Source organism: Bufo gargarizans, chromosome 2 (assembly GCF_014858855.1).
Source record: "Bufo gargarizans isolate SCDJY-AF-19 chromosome 2, ASM1485885v1, whole genome shotgun sequence".
NCBI classification, from domain to species: Eukaryota; Metazoa; Chordata; class Amphibia; order Anura; family Bufonidae; genus Bufo; species Bufo gargarizans.
The window spans coordinates 298,082,011-298,101,543 of NC_058081.1; the positions used below are offsets into that span (position 1 = coordinate 298,082,011).

The window sequence follows — 19,533 nt, forward strand, 5'->3', positions numbered from 1 at the left end:
CTTTTAAGGGGATGGGGCGCTGTGGAGGTCACTGTTAGGGGGTGGGGCGCTGTGGAGGTCACTGTTAGGGGGTGGGGAGCTGTGGAGGTCACTGTTAGGGGGTGGGGCGCTGTGGAGGTCACTGTTAGGGGGTGGGGCGCTGTGGATATCTGTTAACCACGCACAAATATTAAATTAGTTGAAATCTACCAGTGTGAAGCCGGGTCATTCTGCTAGTTAATGATAAATGCCTACCTTATACCACAGGGACCACTTTGCTAACATTTGGAGATGTGATGTAATTATTCGGCTATATTCACAAAGTGGACACGAAAACTGAAGAAATCTAAGGCTGGTCCTTGGGTTCATGCCTCTGCCTCTGTTCAGCATTTTACATGTTATGTTTCTACCTCTGGCTTTTGGCCCCGTTCAGTGGGTGTGATCCATGTGTGGACACCCACCACTGTTAACGGCAATTTCCATGAGGAAAAGAGCTTTCCTACCTGTCATTATTTCCTTCGTGAAAGAGATATCTCCAGTGATTTTCTTTTTCATGCTGTTCACACGATTGCTTCCATTTATACAGGCGTCATGACAGATCCATTTTGATATTGTAATGGATTTCATAATGAGTCCATCGTGCCATTAACTTGACTGGAAAAGAACGAAGTGTGAACCCTAATAGTGCCTCTGCAGGGTTAGCTGGTCAAAATTGACTCCTTTTAGTCATTCCAAGCTGCTGGAGATAAAACCACCAATTGGACAGAATTCTGGGTCCCGGCATGGGGTGACTGTTTCAAGTTATCGGCTGCTTGGGTTGTAGGTTGACATCTGGGCTCTCAGGCTGTGGTTCTAGAAGTGATTTTTCTGTAGGAAAGAAATATTGTTTGCAGAATTAACAGCATATTCAAATGTCATCCGTGACGGGACTGCGTGTTTGTTCCCTGACGTGGCGTAGCAATGTTCCTGCCAAGCTATTCGTACTGATTTATTTCAGCACATTACAATACATAAGTACATGATAAATTATTCATTTGGGTTATTACGCAGGTACATGGCAGAGGACAATACGAAGCCTGGGCAGAATCTCTGCCAGTTACTAACCCCAAACAATATGTGATAGTTATTGCTCAGTAGTGTGTTCATTCTGCATGTGAATAGCTGGGCTAAAATACGAACGTGATTTTATTTTGATATTACATTTTGTCAATTTTTAATGCCTGGTAGCCATGTGGCCACATAGTAATTATATTCTAAATTGGATTTGGATTCTTTTCATTGGTGCTTGTAGGCATTGCTGCGTTGAGTATCTGCAAGGAGATTGAACATGCACAGACTACAAGCTAGGCTTGTTTTTTCAGGCTGAATAGTACGCAGAAGAAATATGTCCACCTGAGCAATATGCTGTTTTTGTTTTGTAGAAATTTAGGTCATGCGTTAGTTCTTCCTCAAAACTTCTACACACAGTTTTACCATTTTTAAATAATCTAGAATACCTGACATGTCAGTCTGAGGAGTGATCCTCAGCTAGTTGAGCATGTTTCTGGTATGAAGGTGTAGATCTGGTATGTTGGTATGGTGTTGGTGCGATTGGTTCAAGGCAATAGTTCCATCATTCTTGTTCTAAGCAGCCTTCAGATTGAAACCAGTTTTCCTGACCACACTCTTCAGCCATGAAAGAAGAGGCCCTCCTGAGGCGCAGGTCATGCGCTGGGGTTTCATCTGGCACCTTCCTCTCAAGGCCTGATGGACGAAAACTAGTCCGAAATGCATCATTTGGAGGATACAATGAACTGTCTCCTGCACTTCCAGGTTTGTATATTATCTGTCATTTGACCATGTATTTGATCGTTTCACCTGACTAAAGTTAGAAAAAAGTGGGGGAGATTTATCAAAACTGGTGTAAAGGAAAACTGGCTTAGTTGCTCATAGCAACCAATCAGATCCCACCTTTCATTTTGTAATGGAGCTCTGAAAAATTAAAGGTGGAATCTGATTTCCTCTGGGCAGCAAAGCCAGTTTTCCTTCACGCCAGTTTTGATAAATCTCCCACTTCTGTCTTTAGCAAACATGCTTGTCCTCAGTTATAATAGGTCTGATTCACTGTCGCATTATAGGGATATGTTCTCTCCTTTTATTTATAATTTTGGATATTATTTTTTAATTTGTAATTATCCCCTTTCTTTTGGAGGAGAAAACACGATTGAGGTGGAAATGGGTCTGGTCAGAGAAAGAGGAGGAAGCTCCCTGAGCTTTGGGCTTTGTGTGTGGTCCCATAGTGGCTGCTTTTGTGCTCTGCATTTATGTTCTCCTTTTGGCATTTATGATTTTTTTTCGTGAAATTAAAGGCCATGTATCAAATTCCAGAGAAAAAATCATCCATGTTGCTCAAAGCAACCAGCAAACACAAAAAGCTGAAGTCCAGTTGCTACTGGCACCAGCTCGCCTTGAAGGTAGTTTGGTGTATATGCCTGTTCTATGTAAGCAGGGTATAGGATGTATTGTATTTTATATTTCAGCATTTAAAACCTAATTGTTTTCCATCTTGTGAACATTTGGGTTGTCATGAGTATTAAATATAACATTCAGCAGAAAGGAAAGAGAAGGTTACTGTCGTCTGTCATTAGACTTGTGGTGGATTAAGCTGTACATCGAAGGTGTTTTTTTTACTGTAAAAGTCTGCATTAAAGAGAATCTGTCAGCAGTTATGCCATATCAGTTTTATAAAATACTTGCCTTTCCCATAAAATAGCAATTCTGGAGCATCTTTTACTTTGTATTGTGCCGTTATTCCTCCTAGAAATGGATGATGAATGACAACTGGGTGTTAGCAGATGGCTGCATGTCCCTGCATGCTCTGATATTGTCCAGTCAGTGCTGAAACGGTCAGTCTTTGTAGTGACACCCTCCCCATGACAAGGTGACCGGTAACACCCGCTGTTAATGTTTTCATAAAATGTCATGGATAATGGGAGAGCAGCACAATGTACAGTTATGAAAAAGGAGGTTCCAGAATTGTGTTTTCATGAGAAATACAAATATTTGGTAAATCGGACATGTCAGGAGCATTTTTTTTAGGATGTAAGGGCTCATGCACCGACCGTGTGCAGACACTGTCCCATCCGTAGTGCTTCCGATCTGTGCCTCCATTCTGCACCATATCATTGGGATTGCAGACCCATTCAAGTGAATAAGGGCTGGTCAACGGCCATGTGAATCAGCCCTTATCTTGTATTTTCACTGTTGCAATTGTAATTGGCTCCTTGCTCTCTAGGAAAGTATGACACCTAGTGTGAATTGTGTCAGACAGATGTGTGATGTATACATGTCCTGTTTCACAATGCCAGTGAATTAAAGGGATTCTGTTCACTTGAATGGAGCTTAGCCCCGCCGCCCAGGCCAGTTGATACTAGTCATGACGTCACTGGGCCAGCGGTAAACGGTGAGAAGGCCACGGCGCTGCTGGAGCGCCGCTGCCTTCTCAAACAGCTGATCGGCGGGGGTCCTGGGTGTCGGACCCCCGCCGGTCAGATGCTGATGATCTATCCAGAGGATAGATCATCAGTTAAAACCAACTATAAGAACCCCTTTAAGCATCTCTTATTCAGTGTCCTCAATAGTCCTGGTCTACCACTAGGAAATTGGAAACTAAATTGGCCTCCTCTTACTAGATCTGTGTGGTCATGGCTGGAGTGTTATGTTTAGGTGATCAGCTTTTTGTTACACAAGCAGTTCCTTTTTTTGAGTGCTGAATTATTATTCCTCATAAGGGTATGTCCACATAGGACAGATATGCTGCAGATCTGCATGCTGTAAATCTAAGCGTTTTACAATGCAAGTAATGTGAATACTTTTTCAAGAAATCGAATCCATATACTGCCATAAGAAAAATCTGCAACACAAATTGACTTGTAGGGAGGAGTTTAACTCTCCAGCACGTGAAGTTATGTTGCAGATGTCCACCTGAACTTCACCCTTTTTGTGCCACATATTGTGAAAAAGTAGAAATGTCTTGCCTAAAGTAGTAGTTGTGAAAGGCAATAGATGTAGAAAATTGTTCAGTTGGATTTCTAGAGTCTTTACTTCTCATTACTTGTATAGTATAATACCCTCCAGATGTGTTTGCCTGGTTAGGACATGTGTGGATGCTTTGTGTTCTCATTCTATTAAAGAAATCTGATGTAAGCCTCGTGTCAGCACATTGATGTTAATACATCCTGCTAAGTACTTTCTTATTGTAATCAGGATCAAGGCCATCTGAGTAGCTGAAATGCACCATCTCCAAATAACTTAAGACCCTTGTGTGCGTTGTTTATAATCTTGACTATGAATAGACTATATTTGAGACCATTTGTACCATTTTTATCTCCTGCGTTTTTTGACCATTTTGTATAAAAGCGATTTCTGAAAAATTGGCCTTATTGTCCTAAGCTACCAATCAACCACTGGTAAAATGAAACATGAACTCCAAGGATAGATTAAGACTGGATTTTTCAGACAAGATTTTGAGGCAAATTTTCTTGCAGGTTTTTCGGCCAAGGCTAGAAGTGGATCCAGCAGGAGGGTGAAGTTTAAGTCCTTTCTTTGTATTCCCAGTTCCTTTCGAACCCACGTCTGGCTACAAAAACATTCAGAAAAATCTGCCTCAAAACTTCTCCAAAAAACAAAGCGTGAACCTACCCTGATTCGGCACAGACCTCTTTTTTTCTCTAACAGTTTTGACCTGTGAAGCCCAATTTCTTTTCTTTGAGGTAATACTACAGTGCACTGCCAATGGTGGCAATAGAGAAATCTAATTATGCCTGATATTTGGGGCGCGGGTGGGGTGGGATTTATCAAGCCCTGCAGCCCAGAATATTGGGTTCAAAAGGTCACAGATTAGGGTCTTCCAACTTTCAAGACTTTTTGGGCTTACCATATTTGTGCAAAATTTAGCATCGGTTGAATATTTACTCTGCTCACTCTAGTTTTGAAAAGTAAGTAGGAAAGTGGACATGGTTGTACTCTTGAGCTGCTCTAAGCCAGATCTATCACCTGAGACTTTAAAGTAGCTTTAATTGTTACAGTCCTACTCCAGTAAAGGAGTGGCGTAGAGCGGAAGTAAGATCTGATATGACGGAGGTGTTAAGACTAGGGATGAGAAAACTTGTGGTAACTTATGGTCTGTGGTAGAGGAATCCATAACCGACTTCTTGGATAACCTGAACCCAAACCTTGTACGCCGAACTTGAAACACGAGTTCACTCATCCCTAGTTAAGACCCTTTTATATGGGCCAAAGATCATGGCAATTATCCTACAACGCCCTGTGCCACGATGCTGCCAATCACCTGATAAACATAAAAGCATAGCTGGTGCGGTCATCTAAATCATCGTTTCTGGGCAGCAGATCATATTATCTAAATAATGATCTTCTAAACACTGTTTAGGGACTGCTATCTAGTGGGGGCAGGGCTCTGTAAAATGTGTTTGCAGGATGACTGCACTCGGGCTTCTCTCTTCATGGGTACGCTTGGTTGATAAGTCTCTTGCTATATACAGCTAGAGGGAAGCCAAGTAAAGTGGGGAGAAGTGGTAGAGGAGCTACCCAGCAGATACTGCTTTCAGAGCCCAGAATCTATACTTGCTGGATGAGCTTCTGGCTTTTGGGTCAAAAGTCTGCATAAAAGACTGCCAGAAAAACTGCATGTGACAACCACCTTAGCCCACTTTCACACGGTCAGTGTTTTTCATCAGTACCTGGCCTCATGCACTCGGCCATTGGGCGCCCGTGCCCATATTGCGGCCCACAAACGGTAGGTCGGCAATCCACGGCCGCTGGCCGTGTGCACCCCACATCACGGATGCGGACCCATTCACTTGAATGGGTCTGCGATTCCGGAGATGCGGAGTCACGGAACGGAACACGGGAAGCACTATGGAGTGCTTCCGTGGTGTTTCTTTCCATGGTTCCGCACCGCAAAAAATATGGCCAAAAATATGGCAAAAAATATGACCTGTCATTTTTTTACACGGTGCGGACATACCACTGACCCATTCAAGTTAAATGGGTCTGGCCCGCTGCACGTGCAGTGGGGACCGCAATTTGCGGTCCCCAATGCATGCGACGGCCGTGTGCAATGGGGCCTTTGTAGGGCAAAACCAGGAGCAGGTCCAAAACAGAGGAAGCACAAGTATTTCCATTATATTTTTTTCTATGTAGGTTCCACTCCTGGTTTTGGCCTACAAATACTGACTGTGTGAAAGTGGCCTTAAATCCCTGGTAAATCTACTGCTGTGAGGATTCTGCCAGACAACTCCCCATATCTTCCTTGACTGCTGTGCTGGTGACACATGGAAGGTATAGAACACTAGGGTTAGCCGAATCCATGCCAGAATTATTCCTTGTGTGTAAATTTACAGCTTAATATTAGATTTTGCATATTTCACAATTTGTTTGGTTACTGTCTAGCGCATCAACGTGGATATACTGTGCTCAGCACGCCTTAAAAAAAATGGTATGAGAAATACAAAAAATGATGTTGCTAAATACGGGACTGTCTCAATAAACAGCGTTGTTTGAATGCCCTTTTTAAATGTCAGGGAGTGAAAAAGATTTTCGTTTTTTTTCCAGTAAATTTCTCTGAGTTTCCCATTGTTTCCCTTTCACAATAATGTGGGCTCCCTGACTCCCAGCATTCTTAAAATATTCAGGGTATTTTACTAGCATTTTGCGTTACTAGATTGTTTTGTTTCTTTTTCACACCTCTCACAATAAGGTATTTATACAGGTTTATACGGTCAATATTTTTATGTGGCTGTTAACCAGGATGTGAAGTGTTTCCCCTAGTATAGAAAAAAATATAGAACCTGGAATTGAGATATAATTGTACATCAGTAAGTGATGCCGGGTATGATCATGTTGACTGTGAGACTGCCCAAAAGCTATGAACACACCTTCAGGGCCATTTTTTTATTACTGCATTTTAGGCCCCTTTCACACGGGCGAGTATTCCGCGCGGATGCGATGCATGAGTTGAACGCATTGCACCCACACTGAATCCCGACCCATTCATATGTATGGGGCTGTTCACATGAGCGGTGATTTTCACGCATCACTTGTGCGTTGCGTGAAAAACGCAGAATATAGAGCATGCTGCGATTTTCACGTAACGCAGGCCCCATAGAAATTAATGGGGTTGCGTGAAAATCGCAAGCATCCGCAAGCAAGTGCGGATGCGGTGCGATTTTCACACACGGTTGCTATGAGACGATCGGGATGGAGACCCGATTATTATTTTCCCTTATAACATGGTTATAAGGGAAAATAGCATTCTGAATACAGAATGCATAGTACGATAGCGCTGGAGGGGTTAAAAAAAAATTACAAATAATTTAACTCGCCTTAGTCCACTTGCTCGCGTAGCCAGAATCTCTCCTGTCTTGCCGCTGTTAGTTGGGGTTCAGCGGCACACTGCGCATGCGCACAACAGGCTGTCAATCTAACAAAAGAGGGGACGGGGGGGCGTGCTTGCTTTGACTTGAAGCAAGGAAGTCACTGCCCTCTTGACTTCAAGCTGACTGGCAAGATAGCGCTGATGGCGTTTAAAACATTGTTTTTTGAATCTGTGGAGCATCAGACTAACGGATCAAACATATGATTATTAACAGACTGGGGGCTACTATGAGGTAATGCTGGCGGTTTTATATGCGTTTTTAAGCTGACATAGGATATGTAATGCTATGAGTGCTAAGAAAATCTGCATTTTACAATAGATATTTTCCTAAAATGGTACCATATATACTTTTAATACACCGGGGGGAAAAATATCTTATTAAAATGACATAGACTTTCATTTCTGAACGTTTCTTAAGGAGAGTCATGACATTCAGATACAGTAAAATGTGAACATATAAAATACCTGGTACATACAAGTTTTATGCAATGATGAAAACTTTGTCCTACTTATACCCTTCCGCCCTTTCTTACTGTGGTTTGTGTAATAAAACAACTGTTTGTCTGCTCTTTGTTATATAACTGTCACTTTAATTGTTTTTTCCCCTAAATATCCTAAGAGATAAACTTGTGCCTTGTCTTGTAAATGCTATTCTGTGACCCATTATTATAAACTGTAAGCATGATAAAAGTCCTCAGGTAGTTATGTTACCATATAAAGGCTTATGGAAGGTCCTAATATCTGTGTACAGAGATTTGGAATGCATTGGCACTATATAAATAATGGGAAGTTATGAAGAAGCAGAAGTCTCTACTGGAGTTATAATGTCTAGAAAATTATATTTTGTCCCTCTTTAAGTTATCACAGCCTTAGGTTCTTTAAAAAAAAAAACATTGATTATTCTTTTAAAACTCTCAGCTTTGGCTTTTTGATGTAACTCATTTTTAAATGTACCTTTCTATATGCAAATTAGGAGCATGGAGTCCTCAGGCCATTTTCTTTCACTGGCCTAGTCACGGAGGCACCACCGCAACCCATCTCATGATGGACATCCCTCCTCCTGGTCCATGAACAGACCAATGGTGCCCATTTTTAGGCTTAGTGGCCAGTGCAAAAACTGCAGGATTTTCATATTTTTTTTCAATATAGGAAGTGACATGGAAAATTAAAAATAAAAAGAATCTGCTTAAAACATCTTTTAGGTGTTTTGTCGACTCCATGCCTAGACTGGTCCAAGCAGGTGTGGTGGCAAGAGGAGAGCCTACACAATATTAGCCAATATTGGTTTTAATGTCATGGTTGATCTATTCTTCTCACTTATCCCCTTTTTCATGGGACTGTCCATGAAAAAGACCAACAGATTTACTGTATAATATATTTTGATTTCATTTTCATTAGTAGAAATCATTGTTTTATGTATCGGGACATAATAAAAAAAAAATCTGTCCTTTAGAAGTTTAGTGTTTTGGTCAGTGATTTCCATCAGTGATTGGAGCCTCCACAGACATAAGGTATAAGGGAAAGATCTGCACCTGTTCTGTGTTTGGAGCCCAGCCTGGTTTTGGCCCAAAATCACTGACCAAATAACTGACGTGTGAATGAAGCATTATAAGGCCAATTCCAAATAATTTGAAGTCCATCATTCTACAGTAAGAAATATTATTATTGGACAACAGGGATACTTTGTCTGAGTACTGAATTTACTCTGCCTCTCTCTATGTGTCCCTATAGGTTTTCCACATGCCTCACTTGGTCCTCAGTCTCTTCTTTGGAGGGTACTCCTTAACCTTTTACCCCCCACATCCTTGCTACACTGGGATTTCCATTTTAGTGGCAATTATCTGACTGACAGGAGCCATAACACTAAGCCCCGTGTCCCCTGATGATTTTTGGGGTCTTAGTTCATGATAACAGTGGATTTATTTAGTTATTTGGATATGTTATACTAAGGAAACGCGTCGGGACACGCTGACATATCATTGGACACGTACAGTCATATGTACGTTTTAGTCTCCACTATCCCTAATGAGATATATACAACTCTAGTATATTTTAATCTCTACTTGCCCTGAATCAAAGAACAATACCCCTAGTCACCCTCTGTTAGGGTCACCTAGGGCGTTTGCATCAGGGCAAGGTTCCGGACGGGGCCACCCCTTGCGGGGCACGGACCCCGTGTTAGGTCACTAGGGCCAGGTCAGGCCAAGCAGGGAGGTACTAGGGTGAGTTTCTTCACTGACACCACTCTAATACCGGACCAGTTGGACATCCCTGACGCCTTTCTCCGTCCTCTTGAATATCGGATGAAATACCTACCTGCCACATGTGACCTCCTCCTGCCTTGACCCACGAACACGTGGTTGCTAAGCGAGGCCCATATATAAACTGGTAAGACCTTTCCATTTTATTACGTCTGTCCCCCTGACCACTCCAAGGGGGTTAGACAATAGGAATCACTCGGTCCCTCCACTACAGGCCTGTGTGACACTTCCCATAGGCCTTATTTTTAGGAGGGGACGAGACCTAGTTTGGTGTGCAGCACCACCTATGTTGCACGTAATCGTCCAATAAACCCCCTCTGTAGGGGTCTTGTCTGTCTTTTTTGTGATTTTTGTTTGTAAGGGGTCTCTTACTCCCCACCTTGGGGAAACTGATCTAGTAAAAGTTAAGTTTTAAATTGTTACTGCTCCCCTTCTTTTTCATACTCTAATATTTTTCTGAGCGGTACCCAGGAGATCTGCCCCCGCAGCTAAATATCCTGGTAGGACATTCTATTCTTCCAAGAAATATTATTCCCAAGTCTAAAAAAAAAATTCAAGACCGTCTTCCCAGGACTGGACATCCCAGCAAATTCACCCCATGGCCGCTCTGTGCAATGCACAGAATTTGCAAAAGACCTAAGCCCTGCATCTATGACTCTCTACAGGCCTCATTTTGCTTAAACTTAGGGTCCATTTACAGGTCAGTATGAATGGTCCAGATCCATTCCTCAATTATGCAGAACTGGAGCAGACCCATTCATTTTCAATGGGGCTGGAAAAGATGCAGACAGCACACAGTGTGCTGTCCACATCCGCATTTCCGGTCCGCGGCCCTGAACTTCTGGTCTGCAGCTCCACACAAAAATAGAGCATGTCCTATTCTTGCCCGCAGCTGCGGACAAGAATAGGAATCCTCTATATCAAGCATGGCCAATCTGCAGCTCTCCAGCTGTTGTAAAACTACAACTCCCACCATGCCCAGCTGTAGACTGTCCGGGCATGATGGGAGTTGTAGTTTTGCAACAGCTGAAGAGCCTCAGGTTGGCTATCCCTGCTCTATTATAGTGCCAGCCATGTGCGGTGTCAGTGTTTTGCGGTCCGCAAAACACTACAAACGCCTGAATGGACCCTAAAGGGGAGATTTATCAAACTGGTGTAATGTAGAACTGGCTTAGGGGCTCATAGCAACCAATAAGCTTCCATCTTTCATTTTTCATAACGACCTTTGAAGAATGAAAGGTAGAATCTCATTGGTTGCTATGAGCAACTAAGCCAGTTCTACTTTACACCAGTTTGATAAATCTTCAAAATGTTTAAGTTCATGACAGTACCATTAGAAAATGAATGAATAAGTATGGCTTATTTAGAAGTAGAGGAGAAAGTTTCTATTTTTCTAGAAAAACATGGCAGCATGGTGTGCAAAGTTGAGAACAATGTTCTTTGGACATACAAGTCCAAAATGGAGATGTCTGGCAGTAATGTAAGCGCCACATTTTTACAAAAAAACAAACACCGGCACAAACCCTTCATACTTTCAAGCCACAGGAACTAAGCATATTGTAGTCATTGAGTTGACCATGAACTCCTCTTTATATTGAAGCATTCTAGAGTCAATTGTGAGGCGCTCTATCCAACAGCTGAAGCTTGGCCAAAACCACGTCATGCAACAGGACAATGATCCCAAAAAAAAGAAATAACAGAATCAAGGTGTTGAAATGACCCAAAGAAGGTCCAGACCTCAACCCAGATGTTTTGGCGGGACATTTAGAGAGCTTTGCATAAACAAATGTCCATAAACCTAAATAAACTGAAGCCATGTTGTAAAAAAAGAACAGGCCAGAATTCCTCCAGAACCAATGTGAAAGACCGATAGTCATACAGAAAATGAGTACTTCAAGTTATTGCTGCTAAATTTGGCCTACAAGCTGTTCATTGATGGGTTGTACTTAGCTTTTGACGCGTGACACTAACTTTTGCTAATTAAATGACAGTGTAATTTGTCATCTGTTTTTTTTCATCTGAGGTTGTATGAGGTTGTATTTTAATTTTCAGCCCTTCTAAGGCCCAGATTTTATGATGTCCTGATACATAAAACCATAAAATTCAAAAAGCTTTCTTTTTCTCACAACTGTATTTGGTAAATGAAGGCTGTTAATGGATGCCTCACAATGTCATCCATTTCCCATAGGGCTCATGCACAGGAACGTATTTTCTTTCCACTTCTGTTCTTTTTGCGGCCCGTATGCGGAATCATTCACTTCAATGGGTTGGCAAAAACAACGGAAGGTACTCTGTGCATTCCGTTTCCGTATTTCCATTCCGCAAAAAAGTGGTGCATGTTCTATTATTGTCCGCAAATCACGATCCGAGGCCCCATTCAATTCAATGGGTCCACAAAAAATACGGAAAGCACACAGAGCACATCCGTATGTCATCCATATTTTATCCGTGTTTTGCGGATCCATACTGTAAAAATGCTATGCCCAGCCCATATTGCTCATGTGTTTGGTGGTAAGTTACTGTTTTTGATCCGCAAAAAAAAAATCACATACGGTAACCATACGAATATGTTTTGTGGAATAACAGAACGGAAGAGGCCTTAAATCAGAGAAGAAGAAAAAAACTCAGATAAGGAACAACGGATCTGTGAAAAACGGACCGCAAAACAACAGTCGTGTGCATGAGCCCTTAGACCAGGCATCCTCAAACTGCGGCCCTCCAGCTGTTGTAAAACTACAACTCCCACATTGCCCTGCTGTAGGCTGTTCGGGCATGCTGGGAGTTGTAGTTTTACAACAGCTGGAGGGCCGCAGTTTGAGGATGCCTGCCTTAGACTATTATAGTATCCATTTAACGGATACATTTATCCTGGTCTGAATGGAATATCCCAGTATACCATGCTGTTCCATTCAGCAAAAAATGCTTAGCACAACATACACCAGCTTAATGGAGGCCGAAGGGACGTACCCCGGTAAATAGGGGTCTATGGATCTGTTTGATATATGCTTCAGAGGCTTTTCCAGGTCATATGTCAAACAGATCACTAAAACACAGAGTGAAAGGTGCCTTACTTATTTGTCATATTTTAGTTTGTCAGTATTAGATGTGTTATTAGCTCTTTATAATCTGTAGCAGGAATGTGAATCGTACTGTGGATGTGATCATGTAATATTTCACAGTTCTGTCATTTTTAATGTGCAGTTCACATTATGCAATTATATAATCACGTGACTTGAATCTGCTTTTCTCTGGAGAAGTCATTTTCCTTATAATAGATGTTTGCGTCCTTTTGGTGCTCCCTGGTTGTGCTGACATTTGAATTTCACCATTGCTGACAATCCCCAGGGTACCGCCTTGCAAGAGAGATGGAAAACAAGTGGCATTTTCACGAGTCATTGCATACAGTGCCTTGCAAACGTATTCACCCCTCTTGACTTTTTTCGTAATTTTGTTACATTACACAGCCTTAAACTCAATGTTTTTGTTAATCTGAATTTTATGTGATGGATCAGAACACAATAGTCTAAGTTGGTGAAGTGAAATGAGAAAAATATATAAATAAAACTATTGTTTAAAAATAGAAAACAGATAATTGGCATGTGCGTATGTATTCACCCCCTTTGTTAGGAAGCCCATAAAAGCTCTGGTGCAACCAATTACCTTCAGAAGTCACATAATCAGTGAAATGATGTCCACCTGTGTGCAATCTAAGTGTCACATCATCTGTCATTACATATACACAACTTTTTTGAAAGGCCCCAGAGGCTGCAACACCTAAGCAAGAGGCATCACTAACCAAACACTGCCATGAAGACCAAGGAACTCTCCAAACAAGTAAGGGACAATGTTGTTGAGAAGTAAAAGTCGGGGTTAGGTTATTAAAAAAAAAAAAAAATCCAAATCTTTGATGATCTACAGGAGCACATCAAATCTATCATAACCAAATGGAGAGAACACTGCACAACAGCAAACCTGCCAAGAGACAGCCGCCCACCAAAACTCACAGACCGGGCATTAATCAGAGAGGCAGCACAGAGACCTAAGGTAACCTTGGAGGAGCTGCAGAGTTCCAGAGCAGAGACTGGAGTATCTGTACATAGGACGCCAATAAGCCGTACGCTCGATAGTTAGGTTTTATGGCAGAGTGGCCAGAAGAAAGCCATTACTTTCAGCTAAAAACAAAAAGGCACATTGTGAGTTTGCGAAAAGGCATGTGGGAGACTCCCAAAATGTATGGAGGAAGGTGCTCTGGTCTGATGAGACTAAAATAAACTTTTCGGCCATCAAAGAAAATGCTGTCTGGCGCAAACCCAACACATCACATCACCCAAAGAACACCATCCCCACAGTGAAACATGGTGGTGGCAGCATCATGCTGTGGGGATGGGACTGGGAAACTGGTCAGAGTTGAGGGAAAGATGGATGGTGCTAAACACAGGGATATTCTTGAGCAAAACCTGTAAACCTCTGTGCGTGAGTTTGAGACTAGGACGGAAGTTCACCTTCCAGCAGGACAATCACCCCAAACACACTGCCAAAGCAACACTTGAGTGGTTTAAGGGGAAACATGTAAATGGCCTAGTCAAAGCCCAGATCTCAATCCTATAGAAAATCTGTGGTCAGACTTAAAGATTGCTGTTCACAAGCCCAAACCATCCAACTTAAAGGAGCTGGAGCAGTTTTGCAAGGAGGAATGAGCAAAAATCCCAGTGGTAAGATGTGGCAAGCTCAGAGAGATCAAAAGCGACTTGGAGCTGTGATTGCCGCAAAAGGTGGCTCTACAAAGTATTGACTTTAGGGGGGTGAATAGTTATGCACATTGACTTTTTCTGTTATTTTGTCCTATTTGTTGTTTGCTTCACAATAAATAAAAAAACAAATCTTCAAAGTTGTGGGCATGTTCTGTAAATTAAATGATGCAAATCCTCAAACAATCCATGTTAATTCCAGGTTGTGAGGCACCAAAATACGAAAAAAGTCAAGGGGTGTGAATACTTTTGCAAGGCACTGTAAGTAACCCTTCAGGCTTTCTTGATTTAATTTTTAGTATGTGCCTTACTTAGTTTTTCTAAAGCCGCAGCCTCGAAGGTTCAAATTTTTTTTTTATGGTGTGTTTGTGTTTTCCAAGCATTATGTAACAATATCTGGCATTGGTCTTTTATTTTGGGTCATTTTTTTATGTGTAATAGTTTACTCCACTAGTTGAATGTGCAATGTGCGAAGAGGAAATTGCAACTCAAAAAATAAAAAGTTTCTCCCTCCCCCAGTGTACTAATGTTGCCCCTGTGTGATCAGTTGTGAACCAGACCTCATACCTGTAATACTGTACAATGCATGCAGCCTTGGTTGGGAGCCTTCAGTCATTTGGATATACTGATTGTTGTAACATTGTGTTCTATAATTCTGGCATCGTGAATGATGTAATTAATCTTTTCACATTTTGTTGGAGACTGTCCAGTTGTCTATACAGTAGTTTGTACACTGAGCAAAAATATAAACGCAACACTTTTGGTTTTGCTCCCATTTTGCTTGAGCTGAACTCAAAGATCTGAAACATTTTCTACATACACAAAAGACCCATTACTCTCAAATATTGTTCACAAATCTGTCTAAATCTGTGTTAGTGAGCACTTCTCCTTTGCCGAGATAATCCATCCCACCTCACAGGTGTGGCATATCAAGGTGCTGATTAGACAGGATGAATATTGCACAGGTGTGCCTTAGACTGCCCACAATAAAGGCTGCTCTGAAATGTGCATCCCTATCTGTACTACTTACTAAATGTCCTGTAGCAGGCAGAGCAGGGCGGGCTGCTGGACGTAACTCACTGGTGTCACGTGCCTACGCCGCCTACTTTATGAATGAAGTAGGCGGAGCAGGCACGTGATCTCAGTGAGTTACGGCCGCCCGCCCTGCTCTGTCTGCTACAGGACATTTAGTAAGTAGTACAGATGGGGCTGGGGATTGGAACTTCACTTAAAGTTATTATTATAAAAGGTTTAAGCAAAAAAGCAGTGAGTGAGCGGCAGGGCCGGAGTACTGTGACCGCACCGGCCCCAACTCATTTGCATGACACTGGCCCCTCCCCCTCCCACAGGTTTAGATATGGTATATTAGGGCATCTGTGGATGCCACTATTATGGGGTGGGGGATATGTGGATGGCACTGTTATGGGGTGGGGGATCTGTGGGTGGCACATATATGGCAGTGCCATCCACAGATCCACCCCCATAACAGTGCGATCCACAGATCCCCCTTCATAACAGTGCCATCCACAGATCACCCCCCCCCCCCCATAACAGTACAATTCACAGATCCACCCCCCATAACAGTGCCATCCACAGATCCGCCTTCATAACAGTGCCATCCACAGATCACCCCCCCATAACAGTGCAATTCACAGATCCCCCCCCATGCCACTGCCATCCACAGATCCCCCCCATGCCAGTGCCATCCACAGATCCCCCCCCCCATGCCAGTGCCATCCACAGATCCCCCCCCCATACCAGTGCCATCCACAGATCCCCCCCCCCCATACCAGTGCCATCCACAGATCCCCCCCCCATACCAGTGCCATACACAGATCCCCCCCCATACCAGTGCCATACACAGATCCCCCCCCCCCATACCAGTGCCATACACAGATCCCCCCCCCCCCCCATACCAGTGCCATACACAGATCTCCCTTAATAGTGTCATGCACAGACCACCATTATTTCAAAACCCTCCAAAAGCACACCTTTTTGGTAAAAAAAACAAAACATTTCTTATTTTCCTCCTCAAAAACCTAGTTGCGTCTTATAGGGCGAAAACTACGGTACCCTTAGGCAGATTTGTGAACAATATTTGAGAGTAATGGGTCTTTTGTGTATGTAGAAAATGTTTCAGATCTTTGAGTGCAAAATGGGAACAAAACCGAAAGTGTTGCGTTTATACTTTTGTTCAGTGTATGTCCATACTGGAATGTTGTTCTGTACTCAAAACTGAACAAGTTCAGCATATTTTTTTCTTTTTCCCTTCTAGGTTTTGACAGAGGAAAGGATGAAGTCTTGCAAAGCAAAGATGACTCCTCACAGTCTATGTCCAAAAGCAAGGTAATCTTTTGGACATACGGTACTTTTTTTTAAAATATTATATTGTACGACTTTACGTTCAGACTACAAGTAATTTGATAATTCAGTAATACTAAGAGTGTATAGTTAATGTTTGCCAGCAGTTTTCACAGTGTCTTGTTACTACAGATATTGGGACAAGGGGGTACATTGGTTGTGAACACTTCAAGAATGGGGGGAGTCTCCTTGGGGGCTGCCAACGCACTTTTTGAAAAGAGAGGCTCATTAGGGAGTGCAAAAAGGTGCCATGGCCTATACTGCACAATACAAAAAATTATTCTCATGTAAGAAGTTCTTGTCTAACATTACGGCATCACACATGGAACATTGGGTGTCGTTGGTAGATGTTTCCAGACTTCATATTTGAAATTATAAGTTCCCTAATGTTTTTCATGAAGGCAAATTCTAGATTTTTTTAAAAGCAAGGTGAGATGGGAAATCTGGGTAATTGTCACTCAAATCTTGAAATTGTAAATGTATATGCAGTTAACCCCAGTATCCCACAGGAGTCCAGGAAATTGCTTTGAGGTGTTAGTTTTAGACTAACGAGTTCAGTAGATGACTATTTATGTCAGTAAAACAAAAAAACGCTAGTGTCTGCTGTTTCCTTAAAGTGAAACGGTCACCATGAAAATGCAGGCAGGATATTATAGAAGAGGAGGAGCTGAGCAGATTGATATATGGTTTTATGGAAAAAGATTCAGTAATCGACAGCTATCTCTATATACATTCTCGTATAGCATACTGCCCTCAGAATAGGTCATCAAAATTTGATTGTTGGGGGTCCAACTCCTGGTACCCTCGGGTGAACATACACCACGGCCTCTTCCTGGGCCTGTGACATCAGATTACAGGTATGTTCACACAAGTTGAATCTGCCATCAAAATGATGACTTCTGTGGAAAAAAATGTCATGTGCACATGGTGTGTTTCTTTTTTTTTTTTTTTTTTTTTCGCCGCTAAATTGAGATCCGCTTTTCAAGTGACATGTTAAGTCTCAGAAGCGGACAGTTAATGGATTTTGTATTGAAGTCAATAGGGCAGCAGAGAAAAACGCTAGCAGTTTTAGAAGCGTTTTTAGTGGCGTTTACACCACCAAAAATGCTTTTAAATTCTATCCCAACCAAGGGCTGGATAAGAAAAATTCTGGTAATCCTCAACCAAATACTCTTCTAAAACGCTTGTAATAATCCTAAAACCTCCACCAAAAATGACCTTTTTTTCAGCTAGTAATCTACTACAGATTTTTCTGCCACAGATTTCGCCATGTGTTCTTGGCCTCATTGGCTGCATGGCCTCTGCAGCTCAGGCCCATTCCAGTGAATGGGATGAACTGCAATACCAAGTACAAGCGTTATACAATCTACGGCGCTGTCCTTGATGAAGTATGAAGAGGCCACTGCACTGGTCCATGCTTCACCATCTGATCAGGGAGTCAAACCCTCACCAGGCTATTATTAATGACCCTACTGTGAGGATAAATTATCAATTTCAAGTCCTGGATGTATGTATAAATTTACAAGTTCTCCTGAATCTTTTCCCATAACACTGTATATCCATCTTGGCTGCCTGCCTGTACTGCATTCTACAGTGAAAGCTTTGCTTCAACATCTCCGGCATGCTCCTTCCATCTCGGCCTCCTGAACCCTTCTGAGTTGGACAGAAGGAAAAGAGAGAGGAATTTACGCCTGCACAAATCATGATAAGCCTTTTCTTTTATTTGTAGTCAGAGTCTAAATTATACAATGGATCTGAAAAGGACATCGCTGCGGCCTCCAGCAAACTTACAAAAAAAGAGTCTCTTAAGGTAAAGTATATATTACACTATGGCAGCTTGTAGGTCACCGTTCTCCCTGAAGGACACACATTGGAAATCTTGATAGTGTCTAGCAACTGTACTGGTTGTGTTAGGCATCTTTTTTCCATTTACATTCCGTTTTTTTGCGTATTGTATACGGAACCATTCATTTCAATGGATCGCAAAAAGAAAATGAAAGGTACTCCGTATGCCTTCCATTTCCGTTCAGTTCAAAGATAGAACATGTCCTGTTTATTGTCAACATAATGAACAAGGATAGTACTGTTCTATTAGGGGCCAGCTGTTCCGTTCTGCAAAAAACAGAATGCACACGGACATCGTCCGTATTTTTTGCGGATCAGTTTTTTGCAGCCCGCAATATACTGAAAAAGGCCTAAGTATTCCCCTCCTGTGCCACATGTGGAGGATTCACCAACAGGCACAACGGTGGGGTTTCATTTTTGGGCACTGTTGTACATAATGTATGGTTATTTTTTATTTTTATTTTTTTACTAAACACACAGGCTTCTTTTAATGTGGAATTGACTTTCTTCTTTTCCTTCCTTTCCCTTTATTTTCTTTCCCTTCTTTTCCTTTGTTTCTCTTCCTTCCTTCTTTCCTTCCTTCCTTGGGTTAGGGTTGCTTGCCTGTCTTTTCTTTCCCCCATTTTCCTTCTTTCCTTTTCTTTCCCTCCTTTTATTTTCATTTCTTTTCTTTTTTCCTTCCTTTCTTGCCTATCCTTTCCTTTCCTCCTTTTCTTCCCTTTCCTCCCTGCATTTTGGCGCATCCATTGCAGATAGACACCACAGCACCCATTAGACCCTATTGACTTATAAGGGGTCTGCTAGATTCCAAGGTTTGTCACTCTGGAAAAATCCCACTGTATGCAGCCCCTGATGCACATGTGAACAGAGTCTAATGGACACTTCATGTATAGAATGTTTTTCT

The 19,533-nt window shown here is 42.1% G+C and overlaps 1 protein-coding gene across 9 annotated transcripts in view; it reads left to right on the forward strand.

Annotated features, from left to right (window-relative positions):
- OSBPL8 (oxysterol binding protein like 8) overlaps nucleotides 1-19,533 on the forward strand; it is a 240,915-nt gene that overhangs the window by 178,848 nt on the left and 42,534 nt on the right. For 6 of the 9 annotated variants that reach the window (XM_044280415.1, XM_044280417.1, XM_044280416.1 and 3 more), the window contains 2 exons: nucleotides 16,699-16,769; nucleotides 18,514-18,594. In XM_044280415.1, coding sequence (XP_044136350.1) covers nucleotides 16,699-16,769; nucleotides 18,514-18,594 — 152 coding nt within the window. Of the gene's footprint in view, nucleotides 1-1,610; nucleotides 1,792-16,698; nucleotides 16,770-18,513; nucleotides 18,595-19,533 lie in introns of all 9 variants that reach the window. The other 3 variants (XM_044280418.1, XM_044280423.1, XM_044280419.1) reach the window with 1 other exon arrangement.